The sequence below is a fragment of the Poromitra crassiceps genome, assembly GCF_964638095.1.
Source record: "Poromitra crassiceps genome assembly, chromosome: 8".
In the NCBI taxonomy this organism is placed as follows: Eukaryota; Metazoa; Chordata; class Actinopteri; order Beryciformes; family Melamphaidae; genus Poromitra; species Poromitra crassiceps.
In genome coordinates, this window is record NC_139629.1 from 40,341,075 (window position 1) to 40,354,944 (window position 13,870).

At 44.2% G+C, this 13,870-nt stretch overlaps 1 protein-coding gene across 1 annotated transcript in view; it reads left to right on the forward strand.

Moving 5' to 3' along the window:
* kmt2d (lysine (K)-specific methyltransferase 2D) overlaps nucleotides 1-13,870 on the forward strand; it is a gene marked incomplete at its 5' end in the record, with an annotated part of 51,782 nt that overhangs the window by 26,790 nt on the left and 11,122 nt on the right. The window contains 13 exons of the mRNA XM_083641220.1: nucleotides 10-159; nucleotides 617-781; nucleotides 1,315-1,453; nucleotides 1,538-1,619; nucleotides 1,719-1,891; nucleotides 2,069-2,193; nucleotides 2,284-2,416; nucleotides 3,119-3,240; nucleotides 3,366-4,740; nucleotides 4,837-4,973; nucleotides 10,415-10,545; nucleotides 11,479-11,764; nucleotides 12,113-12,186. Of these exons, the coding sequence (XP_083497346.1) occupies nucleotides 10-159; nucleotides 617-781; nucleotides 1,315-1,453; nucleotides 1,538-1,619; nucleotides 1,719-1,891; nucleotides 2,069-2,193; nucleotides 2,284-2,416; nucleotides 3,119-3,240; nucleotides 3,366-4,740; nucleotides 4,837-4,973; nucleotides 10,415-10,545; nucleotides 11,479-11,764; nucleotides 12,113-12,186 (3,092 nt within the window). The remainder of the gene's footprint in view (nucleotides 1-9; nucleotides 160-616; nucleotides 782-1,314; nucleotides 1,454-1,537; nucleotides 1,620-1,718; nucleotides 1,892-2,068; nucleotides 2,194-2,283; nucleotides 2,417-3,118; nucleotides 3,241-3,365; nucleotides 4,741-4,836; nucleotides 4,974-10,414; nucleotides 10,546-11,478; nucleotides 11,765-12,112; nucleotides 12,187-13,870) is intronic.

A 13,870-nucleotide genomic window follows, 5' to 3' on the forward strand; every position in this document is an offset into this window, starting at 1 on the left:
CTGTTACAGGATCTACAGAGCATCACAAAGAAGGCTCCTGTAGTAAAGGCCAAGCGCACTAATAAGACAACTGGAGAACGAGGGCCTACCTCTCGTAAGAAGAACAAGAAGGAAGATGTTGGAAAAAGTGCTGAAGCGCTGATGAAACAACTGAAACAGGTCAGAAGAGAAGAAATGTATTTGTTAATTGATTTGGCCGTTGGTGTTTGACTGTTAACAATTGTAATTTAGACCAGCCATTCCCAACCAGTGGGCTGGTGCGAAGGTATTGCCAGTGGGCCACCAAATCATTTGCAATAGATTATGATCTTTATTATTATTATTATGAGAATGCATTTCTCCATTGTTAAATGATAATGTTTAATTTGTAATCAATTATTTGATAATTAGACGATTACAGATGGCCCCTCACTTTTAGTTTCTGATTTCTGTGTGGTGCTGATGGACAGCTGCTTTTATCAAAAGTGCTCTGAGAACGCATTATTTGGCCTCCGTACTGTTTGCGGTCAGATGTGGGCCGCAAACATTTTTTTCCGATTTTCAAGTTCACGAGTCGCAAAAGGTTGGGTAACCGCTGATTTAGACTGGTCATTTACCCTTATTACCATTTATCCAGGGCCTTTCTCTGCTGCCCCTGATGGAACCTTCCATCACTGCCAGTCTGGACCTCTTTGCCCCTTTTGGAAGCAGCCCAGCCAATGGCAAGGCCCAGCTCAAGGGCTCCTTTGGAAATGCCGTGCTGGACAACATCCCGGACTATTACTCTCAGCTGCTCACCAAGGTAGCACTAAACTGCAGCATGTCAATAGAGAGGCAAAGTGGAACGTCACTTCCTGCTTCAGCACTGTAGCAGAGATTTTCATCCGCCATTTATTTTCCCATAGACATTCCGTAAAATGCTTATAAAATAGTTTTACTTCGTAGAACCAAACGGTTCAGCTAACGCTATAATCGGGAGAGACCATAGAACATTTCACTCGGACCAAAACTTAAAAAAACGTAGAAAAAATATTTTCTTTAAACCCGCATTTGTTTTACGTTTTGGTCCCAGTGAAATGTTATGCGATCTCTCCTGTTTCTAAATATATCTGTACCGTTTGGTTTGAACCAGTAAAACTTAAAATTTTTATAAGCATTTTACGAAATCCGTATGGGAAAATAAATGGCGGATGAAAATCTCTGGTACAGTGCTGAAGCAGGAAGTAGGCGGTCACTTTACCTCTCTATAATTGCCTTTGGCGGTCTGAAGCATTTGGCTGATGGTACCTGAAGAAGAACAAAGGCGTTTTCTGATAATGACTTATGTCTCTACAGAGTAACCTCAGCAACCCACCAACACCCCCGTCCTCCCTGCCCCCCACACCTCCACCTTCAGTACAGCACAAGCTGCTGAATGGGGTGACTGCTGTGGAGGAGCTGTCTGAGGGCCAGAAAGGGACAGAGGAACCTATGGGTAAGCAATGAGTGATTTAGCCTAGATCAATGTTGTCTTTGTTTATTTAGTCTAAGATTAATGTGAGATATACTTTCTCTCTAGATTCTGTGACAGAGGAGGTGAAGAGTGTGGACATTCTAGCAGCCCTCCCCACCCCACCACATAACCAGAATGAGGACATCAGGTATAATCTAAAGTCTCATCTGAAATCCTGTGTGAATCCAAATGCATGGAGTTAATATCGCTGAGTTGGCTGTAAGCTTAGGACATATCTCTGTCACAGGATGGAGAGTGATGACGAGGACGCTCCAGAAAGCATCATCCCAGCATCCTCTCCCGAGAGTAACGTAGGCGACGAAACGCCGCGTTTCCCTCGCCTGCGGGAGCCCAAAGAGGAGGAGACCGAGAGAGCAATATCCCCCATCATCCCTCTCATACCTCGCACTGCCATCCCAGGTACAAACCCCGCAACGGTCTAAATGTGATTGTCACAAAAATAAGCTAACCTCTCTCGTATATTGATCAGCATGCTTTGGAGAAATGAGTCACATTCTATTGAGAGATAAATGCCACCCGCCAGTTGAGATGCAAACTGTCAAAATGGATGAATGCATATTTTCTCATCACGTTTAGCATTTCCAGAGAACAAACCGTTTGATGCAGCTGATGACAAGGTCGTTTCCACATCCAACCACTGGGACAAGGCCAAAAGCAACGAGGTGGCGGTTACCTTCACACTGTCCTCTGCAGCAGCCAAGGTACGACCCCGTCCATCACTGCTGCGCCCCTATTTCACCTTCTTTATCTTCATGCAAAGTTGAGGAAAAACTCTTGTGATTTTTGTCCAGAATCTGAACCATGTGATGGTGGCCATGGCCCAGCTGCTGAACATAAGGATGCCGGTTTCCTATGAGGTGACCTTCCCCCCCAACCCTGGCATGTCCAGGGTGGCCGGGCCTGGGAAAAGTCCCGACCAATCAGGTACCTGCGTCCTGCGGCACCAGTGTTAATTTGAACAGTGTTTCGCCATATTCTTAGTTTTTGTTATGGAAATCTCCTTAAACTTTCCTGACAAAAATGGCTTATGATTTTGGGAGCTGGGAGCTGTAGTTTTTGGGGGGAACATAAACAACATGGTCAAACTGATGTTGTGCTCTGTAACTCTAGTGAAAGCCATGCATTTTGGTCTATTCTGTGATTGGACATTTGCGTTCACAGAATAAGGCTGCATCGAGGTTCCTATATAATTAGTCTAAATGCTTGATCGCAAAGAGGAAGATGTTTTTCAGCATCATTCTCTCCTATCATTTCATAAACAAACAAACCAAATATAGGTACTTTTTTATTACTGCCCATGCCCAAGCAGGCTACTAAAAATCAATATTTGGCTGGAGGTCACTGGCGTGAATAGCGATGCAATCGGTCGGAGGTTGGATCTGAATGATACGCCACAGAGCTCTCCAATTCGCTCTGCACTATGCACCCCCCAACAGAGTTCATCCTATCAAAATGTGGAGTGGGCAGATTCTAAAGTCTGGATCCAGGCTAATCAAAAAAAAAATCGAAAAATGTAAATGACAGAGCTGAGACCTCTGATTTTGGGCTGTTTAGCTTCTCGTTGAGCATTATTGGAAGTTGAATGATTGAAACGGAATCTGATGGTAAGGTGGTCATGTTTTTCAGGGACTGTGTGTGTGAAGGACAGTGCTTCACCTAGTCAGGATGAGTGGCTGAGGCAATTTGATGTCTCTCTACCAGGCTGCACCTTGAAGAAACAAGTGGACATTCTCTCACTCATCAAACAGGTCAGTCAGTACAGATCTCTGTAGAATTCTGCAGTTTAATTAAGGTATTTGTATTTTTACATAGAGAGCCTTGTGTCATACTCGTGGTGTATGCATAGATCTCATGCATTCACTTTTTCTCTCAGGAATTTCCCGAGCAAGAGGAGAAACCGGTCCAGCACTGTTATACAACCAATGTGAATGACTTGGATGTGCGCCACCTTCCTATTATACCAGTGGAGGAATCTCCACCACCGTCACCTTCCCCTCCACCTCCTGGCCCATCTGTTCCAGTTCCAACTAGTGAAGCTGAAACCTCCACAAAATCAGCCTCTCGCTCCCCCTCTCCCTCCAGTCCCGCCATTGTCCAGATCAAGATTGAGCCTGAGCAGGCCCCTATTGCTCCTCCTACTGATGCTGAACCAGTTGATGCTTCAGAGCCTGGCGTAGCTGCCCCAGAATCAGCCACTGATTCAGCTGCTGCTTCCACAGTTCCTGATCCTACTGCTCCTACTGAAGATGGTCTGGATTCTGCTGCCAAGGATGACGACGACTCTGCTGCCGAGCCAGCAGACCCTCCAAAGGATTCCCCGACCACCATGGAGGATTCCCCCAAGGCCGTCAAGCAGCGCAGGCCTCTCTCCCCCGATGCGGAGGTGGTGCAGCCCAAAGTGAAGAAGTGGAAGGGGATTCGCTGGAAGCGTCTTCAGATTGTCATCACGATCCGTAAGGGCGGCTCTAAGAAGGAGAACAGCCGCGAGGTGTCTGAGCTAATGGAGCGCCTGCGCATCACTCTACGTCCGGAAAAGCTGCCTCGAGACAAACGCAAATGCTGCTTCTGCCACGAGGAAGGCGACGGGCCCACAGATGGGCCCGCCCGCCTGCTCAACATCGATGTGGACCTGTGGGTGCACCTCAACTGTGCCCTGTGGTCCACAGAGGTGTACGAGACGCAGGGCGGTGCCCTCATGAACGTGGAGGTGGCCCTGCGCCGTGGCCTGCGCACCCGCTGCGCTTACTGCCAGAAGACGGGCGCCACCAACAGCTGCAACAGGCTGCGTTGTCCCAACGTGTACCACTTTGCCTGCGCCATCCGAGCGCGCTGCATGTTCTTCAAGGACAAGACCATGTTGTGCACCCAGCACAAGCTGAAGGGCCCCAGTGAAGAGGAGCTCAGCACCTTTGCCGTCTTCCGCCGCGTCTACATCGAGCGCGACGAGGTCAAGCAGATCGCCAGCATCTTACAGCGAGGCGACCGCATCCACCTGTTCCGCGTCGGCGGCCTCATCTTTCACGCCATTGGCCAGCTCTTGCCCTCCCAGATGGCCAACTTCCACTCGTCCACCGCCATCTTCCCCGTCGGCTACGAAGCAACGCGCATCTATTGGAGCACGCGTGTGCCCAACAAGCGCTGCCGCTACCGCTGCCGCATCGGCGAGCACGATAGCCGACCCCTGTTTGAGGTGCGCGTTATAGAGCACGGCATGGAGGACTTGCACTACCGTGACCCCAATCCAGAGGGTACGACTTTAAAGACGCTCCCCACTTCATGTTATGACAGATCTCCCCATGTGCTCCCAACTAACTCCCTTAACCCGTGACCGTCTTTCTCTTCAGGTATCTGGGAGCGGGTGGTCCAGCAGGTGGCAACGCTGCGGGATGAATCGGCCATGTTGAAGCTGTTCACTGAACATGTCAAGGCCGAGGAGATGTATGGCCTTACAGTCCATGCTGTTATGCGCATCACTGAGTCGGTAAGAATTTCCTCACAACACAACACAAAGATTTGCTTTTAGTCAGGGATCCAGTCACCCAAAATTTGAGAGGACCTGACATGGCATGCTATACTTTTTGTTTGTGTTTTATCTCTTCATTTGGACATTAAGGTCCACTGAATGAGAGGTCTGCTCTGCCGGAAACCTCGCGAAAAAAAGTTGTGGCCATTTTTGTATATGAAGCCTTTATTTTTTGACCGAAAAATGTGAAAGAGTTTTTTTTCCTCAAAGTCCTCAGTGGGTTGCGTAGGCTGTCAATAAATTCATCCCAGGTACACAGAACACGTGTGTTGACAACACCAAGTTAAGAAATACACTTACAAAACCTTTCCAAATGATTTATAGCCATTTTCTATTACAAAAAAGCACTCGTTTTTTGAATTTTCTCCATTATTTTAATCTTTACTTTGTTAGTAAGCAATTATATCCTGAAATATGACATCAGCCAATGTGTCATTCTTTTCAGCCGATATTATAGTCATTCCACACTAAAGATTATTTAAATCAACCCAAAATCAATGGATCTGTGGTGATTCTATTACCTTTATGCTCGAAATTCCTGGAGACATGTTTTTAGTTTTAACAAAACCTACCCCAAAGACAATACTTGTAACACAAGAAATTCAAAACAACAAAATGATTTTAATCACAAAATGTACACTGGATGACAAGCCAACAAAACAATTATTGTTATACAGCTTAATTTGGATAGATTGTGACCAGTATCTAGAAAACATTAAATTAAACATTAGCTGAACAACATTATTGAACTCAACACATTAAAAAAAGAAAGGAAAAAGACTGGCAACAAGGTCTATAATATAACATAAAATTACCTTTGCAATGAACAAAATAACTCAATCACTGTCACTGTCTTCAAGTGTGAGTTCATTCCTTGAACATTTATTGGGGTCCCCAGTGCAGAGACATGCGATGACACACTTGACATTGGCTCTCACACAAGAGCATCCTCGGGCACACATGCTTTTCTTGCAGTGACAGTATTTGGTGAGTTTGAATTCTGCAGGTTTTGCCTCCTTCAGCATCATGGTTGCCATCAGCTTACCACTGACATGCTCTCTGCCGAAGTCAGTGGCAACAGGGTAGGTTGGTTGAGACATGTGTGCTCGCTTGCATACAGCCAACTGATGCAGGGCTCGGCGAAGGTGTAACTGGAAGGCATCTTTGGTAGGTGGAAGGCAACGCATGTCTCCTTTGATATTGCCAAAGAGATGGGCTCGCAGTGCATCCAAATTACCACTGAAGTAACTCCTCTCATACAGTGACACCATGTACCGCCTAGCCGCTGTCACAACATCTTCTTTAACATCCAGGCTTTCCCCAGGGTTACCGTATCTGCACAGGGGCAGAAGGTCTTCCAGGTGATCAACGGCAGTTTTGTAGGCGTGCTTTTTTCCCTTTTCTGTAGAGCTAGCTGTAGAGATAGCTCACTGTGTCACAGCACAAGCTCAAGGATCTGGGACTAAACACAGCAATGTGTGACTGGATCCTGGACTTTCTGACAGACCGCCGCCAGGTGGTGAGAGTGGGCAACCTCACCTCCTCCCCACTGACCATCAGCATAGAAGCGCCCCAGGGATGCGTCTCCAGCCCCTTCTGGTACGACCTCTACACCCATGACTGCGTGGCGACTCAAACTCGAACACCATCGTGAAGTTTGCAGACGACACAGCAGTCATGGGGCTGATCTCCAGGAGCGACGAGACGGCCTACAGAGAGGAGGTGGAGGCCCTGGAACAATGGTGACAGGACAACCACCTCTCTCTAAATGTCTCCAAGACCAAGGAGATCATTGTAAACTACAGGGGGGGGGGGGGGGGGGGCGCACACCCCCCAATCACCATCAATGGCAGAGTGGTGGAAAAGGTGGACAGCTTCAAGTGCCTGGGAGTCAACATCCACCAGGACCTGACATGGGCCAGCCGACACTGTTGTCAAAAAGGCCCAACGGCGACTACACGGACTCAGGCGCCTGAAGAAATTTGGGCTAAGGCCAGAAATCCTTAGGGACTTCTACAGAGGCACCATTGAAAGCCTGCTGACTGGCTGCTTCACCACCTGGTACGGGAACTGTACCACCATGGACTGCAGGGCACTAAGAAGAGTGAGGCGCACGGCCCAGCACGTAACAGGATGTGAGCTACCAGAACTGCAGGAACTGTACAATCAGCGGTGCCTCAGGAGGTCCCTGAAGATCATCAAGGACACATACCACCCCCACAATAGTCTGTTCTCCCTGTTACCCTCAGGGAGGAGATACAGGGTCCCAAAAGCACGAACAAATCGCCTGAGGGACAGTTTCTTCCCGCAGGCCACGAGACTCCTTAACACACACAAATAAACAACCATGTAGCAGCTGCTACCATTATAATTATGCCTATTATTTGCACCTGTGCAAACAGAATGTTTAATTATGTTTTAAGGTGTCTACGCTAGAAAAGAAAAGGAAAAGTTTACTGTTATTGCTTGTTGTTCTCTTGTTTTACTGCATCTATATGCCCTGTTTTTGCACTGTTATACTGTTATTTACTGTTACTGTTATTTGTTATTTATTTATTATGTTGTAACGGAGCCTACAGCACAAGAATTTCACACGTGATACTTGTACTACGGAGCACTAGGTGCTGAGGAGCATGGAGGAAAGATCTGCAGCTTGAACATCATAGTTCACTGCCAGGGCGTCTGCGATTGCATCTTCTTTACCCACAGCTCCTGCAGGCCATCCATGTAATTTTCCGTGATCCTGGTCGCACTGTTCTGTTAAAAGCAGATTGTCAGGTTGAGCTTCCAGAACTATCCTGTGAGAAGAATGAGGAGGCAGATACCAGGATGTTTGCCCACATTGCATACTCATTACAACATCTGCACCACAAACGGGCTGTAGTGGTGGCTACTGACACAGACGTGATCATGATGTGCATATACTACATTGCACACATGGATGGCCTGCAGGAGTTGTGGGTAAAGAAGATGGATATACCTGCTCATGCAATCGCAAACGCCCTGGCAGTGAACTATGATGTTCAAGCTGCAGATCTTTCCTCCATGCTCCTCAGCACCTACTGACTGGATGTGACACAGTGAGATATCTCTACAGAAGAGGAAAAAAGCATGCCTACAAAACTGCCGTTGATCACCTGGAAGACCTTCTGCCCCTGTGCAGATACGGTAACCCTGGGGAAAGCCTGGATGTTAAAGATGTTGTGACAGCGGCTAGGCGGTACATGGTGTCACTGTATGAGAGGAGTGACTTCAGTGGTAATTTGGATGCACTGCTCACACTTGAAGACAGTGACAGTGATTGAGTAATTTTGTTCATTGCAAAGGTAATTTTGTTATATTATAGACCTTGTTGCCAGTCTTTTTTCTTTCTTTTTTTAATGTGTTGTGTTCAATAATTTTGTTCAGCTAATGTTTAATTTAATGTTTTCTAGATACTGGTCACAATATATCCAAAGCTGTATAACAATAATTGTTTTCTTGGCTTGTCATCCAGTGTACATTTTGTGATTAAAATCATTTTGTTGTTTTGAATTTCTTGTGTTACAAGTATTGTCTTTGGGGTACAGGGTTTTGTTAAAACTAAAAACATGTCTCCAGGAATTTCGAGCATAAAGGTAATAAAATCACCACAGATCCATTGATTTTGGGTTGATTTTAATAATCTTTAGTGTGGAATGACTATAATATCGGCTGAAAAGAATGACACATTGGCTGATGTCATATTTCAGGATATAATTGCTTACTAACAAAGTAAAGATGAAAATAATGGAGAAAATTCAAAAAACGAGTGCTTTTTTGTAATAGAAAATGGCTATAAATCATTTGGAAAGGTTTTGTAAGTGTATTTCTTAACTTGGTGTTGTCAACACACATGTTCTGTGTACCTGGGATGAATTTATTGACAGCCTACGCAACCCACTGAGGACTTTGAGGAAAAAAAACTCTTTCACATTTTTCGGTCAAAAAATAAAGGCTTCATATACAAAAATGGCCACAACTTTTTTTCGCGGGGTTTCCGGCAGAGCAGACCTCTCATTCAGTGGACCTTAATGTCCAAATGAAGAGATAAAACACAAACAAAAAGTATAGCATGCCATGTCAGGTTCAACCCATTTTCTTGAGCTTTTGGGCCTGTGGATCCCTGACTATTTCTCTCCCATTTAGATACCGTAAATTTCGGACTATAAGCCGCGGCTTTTTCCCCGTTTTTTGGCCCTGCGGCTTATATAACGGTGCGGCTTATCTATGGATTAAAAAAAAAAAAAAAAAAAAAAAAATCTCTCTTTTTTAGCACTCTTTCTAACTATAAATCCACTTCTGTTTTAATTTCCTCTCTTGCCCTCTTTTCACCACACCGCGGACACTGTGTGCACTGTAAAAGAAAACACAGGTGGTGTTGTGTTATGTTGTTTTGTTGAAATGTTAATAAATGGGAGCTTCCTCAAACAGCCATCTCTTTCCCGACAATCCCCTCTGTGCATGAACCCTTACATATGGTAATTAAACATTAAAACACAATTAAAAAAAATATATATATATTAAAACACCTGCGGCTTATAGTCCGGTGCGGCTTATATATGTAACAAACAGGCAATTTTGCTGCTGCGGCTTATACTCCGGTGCGGCTTATAGTGCGGAATTTACGGTAATTTAACCCCAATAAAATGTATATTGGTTAAGAGAGGCAAGAGGCAAATGTAGGTCGGTCAGGGACGAGCCGCTTCACTCCTCTATCCCTTTCTACTATCAAACCTCAATATGATGTGTAGCAGTTATTTTCCAATCGTTTCCTACAAATCATGTCTGATCACCATTGAGCATTATCTCACTACTATAATAAGGCAGTCGGTGGCTGAGGCACGGGCTGCGAGTCTTCTGCAAAGATTTGACTTGTAATTATGAATCTAAACTAGTCACAATTCCCACAATTTCTCTTACAGAGAAAGTGCTATACATCATCGCAAGTCTCCTATCTTGTCTGCCTTGTCCTTCTTTCTAGTCACGTGCTTTCACTCCATTTCTATCCAGGGTTCCTTGACATGGAACATAGTCTGCATTGTTGCATCAAATAGTATTGATAAATGAGATGTATATAGTATGATTTGTGTTATTTATATCCCTTTTTTAACGGACTAAAGATACAACTTTTATGAGCTCATAGTGTATACTATGCAGTGAGCATTTACTCCGCATGTGCCTTCTTTGTAGGTTGCTAGCTTTCATTCACAAACGCAACCATTCATCAGACACAAATCTGGTCACCAAACCTATCAAATAGCCTAAACGTTGTCGGTGACCAGAGTACATAGACTTAAAGAAATGATTTACTTAATGATTTACAGTGATTCAGTGGAACTATAAGTCCATGCTTAACATCGGCGGTGTGTTGTGTTTAGCTGCCTGGAGTGGAGAACTGCCAGAACTACCAGTTCCGTTATGGCCGCCACCCTCTGATGGAGCTCCCTCTGATGATCAACCCCAGCGGCTGTGCTCGCTCTGAGCCCAAGGTCCCCACACACTGCAAGCGGTAAGCGTCATTATTTAAGTCATAAGCCATGAGAAGCCATGCTTTACACCAGTGTTTCTCAAACTTTTTCAGACCAAGGACCACTTGTCCAATGAAAAAAAACTCTTCGACCACCTAACTCCCAAAACATCCCCAAAAACAATAGACCTACTACCTACTTCAACTGTAAATTACAAATTACAGGCTAATTAAATGACAAATAGCAGTACAATTAATCAAATTTTTGGCTTCCAACAATTATGAAAACAAGATAACCGATATAAAAGATATAATGTAATTTATTTTAGTTAGTCCATTTACTTTTTTTTTTTTTACATTTATTTCTCCTGTTCAGTTCAAATATATTCAAAGTTCAAAGAAAGTTTTTTCAAGTTCAATAAATGCACAATGTTGCCAAAGTCTAATAGGCTATCTTTTGCCATCTTCAAGTTGCATTCAGTGATGTTTTTGTGTTCAAATAAGTGTTAAATGGCTCTATATTCTGACAGCAATTACTGAAATAGAGTGTTTGGTCAGTAACTTGGAACTCCCAACCGCCCGCTGTACTCTGTCTCTCTCCTGTAGCCCTGCAGGCAGAGTGAACGTATCTCCACAACCGTAGACAGGTGGCGTTGGATTCAGGGTGAAAAAATACGTATACTCCTTTACAGGCATCGTGATCTGACCTTGAGTTTCCCAGAAAATGTAAACATTTCTCTGATTGGATAGTGGGACGTAAAAACAAATAAAAATCTACTGGTGGTCCGCGGACCACTGTTTGAGAAACACTGATTTACACTGATTTTTAGGATAAGGTCAAAGGAGTTGTAAGGCACAATGTGAAGCAGCTGTTCTAAAATCACTGCGAAGCATTGCTTTTGGTGGTTTATTGGACTGGAACATCCAGGTTTAGAAAAAAAAACAATCTTTTCTGTGTCTTCCTTGTGTCTGAAGGCCTCACACCCTAAACAGCACCAGCATGTCAAAGGCCTACCAGAGTACCTTCACAGGGGAGATCAACACACCATACAGCAAGCAGTTTGTCCACTCCAAGTCCTCCCAGTACCGACGGCTGAAGACTGAGTGGAAGAACAACGTGTATCTGGCACGGTCCCGCATTCAAGGCTTGGGTCTGTACGCTGCCAAGGATCTCGAGAAGCACACCATGGTCATCGAGTATATCGGGACCGTCATCCGCAACGAGGTGGCCAATCGCCGTGAGAAGATCTACGAAGAGCAGGTACATCAGCTGAACGCGGTTACAAAATACAGGATTCCTATGAAGCTCTGAATATGTATGATTTCTTTATTTCTTTCTTTATTTGTGTCAATTCCAGGTTTTGCAATTGCTCTTTCCATATATACAATGGTACATTTAGGTAGTTGTAGATCTACAGTTACTTTATATTTGTGAAATAGTTTTCAGTGAGCAAGTGATTTTGCCACTATCAAAATGATACAACATTGAATACAGACCAACATCTTCCAATCCAGTCAAGAAATCTAGCTCTGTGAAGCATGGCAATAGCAGCATTTTCTTTCAGCGGTGTTCTGTGGATCAAATCTTTTCTGTGTATTTCTACTGCAGAACCGCGGGATCTACATGTTCCGTATCAACAACGAACAAGTGATAGATGCCACGCTGACAGGCGGCCCAGCTCGGTGAGTGTTGCCTTGTGAAAACGCATTCCTGTCTGTGTTGATTAACACATTTGTTACTTACCAATCTGTAGGTGGGTTTCCATCCACCTGTTTTTATGAAAACTTTCAATTTGCGCCTAAAACCCTGATTGGATACTCCGGAAAATTCGAAAACACCCCTGCGACTAAGTGCAGTGGGAACAGCTTAAGGGACTCCTCCGTTGTCTCTCGGTTCACCTCTCGTGTAACCAAACTCAATTCAAAATCATGCAGTTTCATGTTGCCTTGCTTACTGGCATAAAAAACACCTCCACTGTAAAACATGAGGATGGATTGTTATGAATAGGTATAGTCTAGGGAATCTGTGAGAAAAAATGACCCAACCTTAAAGGAACACTCCGCCCATTTTCAACCAGCTTTGTATCATTAGAACATCAGTAGTATATCAGAAAACTAAACGGTTTTGAAGTCTGTCATTTAATTTGACAGTTATTGAGGGTTAAAGTGTGGACCAGTGACTGGTCCACACTAACTCAAATTAATAACTCATTAACTCAAATCAACTCTCAATAACTGTCAAACTAGATGAATGATGAATAGTTTGACAGTTATTGAGAGTTGATTTGAGTTAATGAGTTATTAATTTGAGTTAGTGTGGACCAGAGATGTCACTGGTCCACACTTTAACCCTCAATAACTGTCAAATTAAATGACAGACTTCAAAACCGTTTACAGTTTTCTGATATACTACTGATGTTCTAATGATACAAAGCTGGTTGAAAATGGGCGGAGTGTTCCTTTAAGCAAATTGCAACAGAAATTATTTGTGTTGTATTCAGCTCTTGAAACCTTCCAATTTGACATACTGAAAATCCCAGCAGTGGAACATTCTCAAAATTGGCATTGTCTCCACAAAGGAGGTGATGTTTTCGGTGCCGTTTGTCTGACCGTTTGTCTGTTAGCAGGAGGATTACGGCAAAACTACTGGGCCGATTTTCATGAAACTTGGTGGAAGGGTGTAGCGTGGGCCAAGGAAGAACCCATTACATTTTGGAGCGGATCTGATCCGGGTCGGCTCAATGGAGGGGGCGGGGCTAGGGAAAAGAGTCCGTTGCTAGGGATAGGAAGGTCGTAGAGAGTCTGGATTCGAGAGGTGGGTAGGGGGCATGGACAGGTGTATCGGGGGGGAGTGTATGTGGGAGGGGGTGTGGTCAGGAAAGGGGTGGGGCTAGGGAAAAGCTCTACCAAACATACTGTAACATAACAAAACAAAACATAAAAAATGTAAGTGTGGCTAATATGTTCTAATAGTTAGTGGAAAAGGGTGAGTTTTCATGCACATCTTGTTCCCTCAGACAGCCATCGCAAACCATAACTTCATAGTCATGTCATTCACGAGTCTTGCATTGGAGGCAATTTGATTTCGGCAAGGCACAGCGCAAGTTTTAGCTCAAACATGCAGACGAGTGGACAGGTAGGCTAAGTCTCCATATCCGAAGGTTATGGGTAAGTTGACCGCCATTTATTGTCTGTTACCAATGACAGTCATTGTCTGTTACCATTCAAAGTAGGCTAGTTTAATAAGCACTTACTAGTTAGCTATAATAGGTATAGCTTAATAATAGCTTATGAAGATACTTGTACTATCTGTTATTCATTTTCTTTGTGCAAATAAATAATAAACAAACATAAATAAACAATAAAC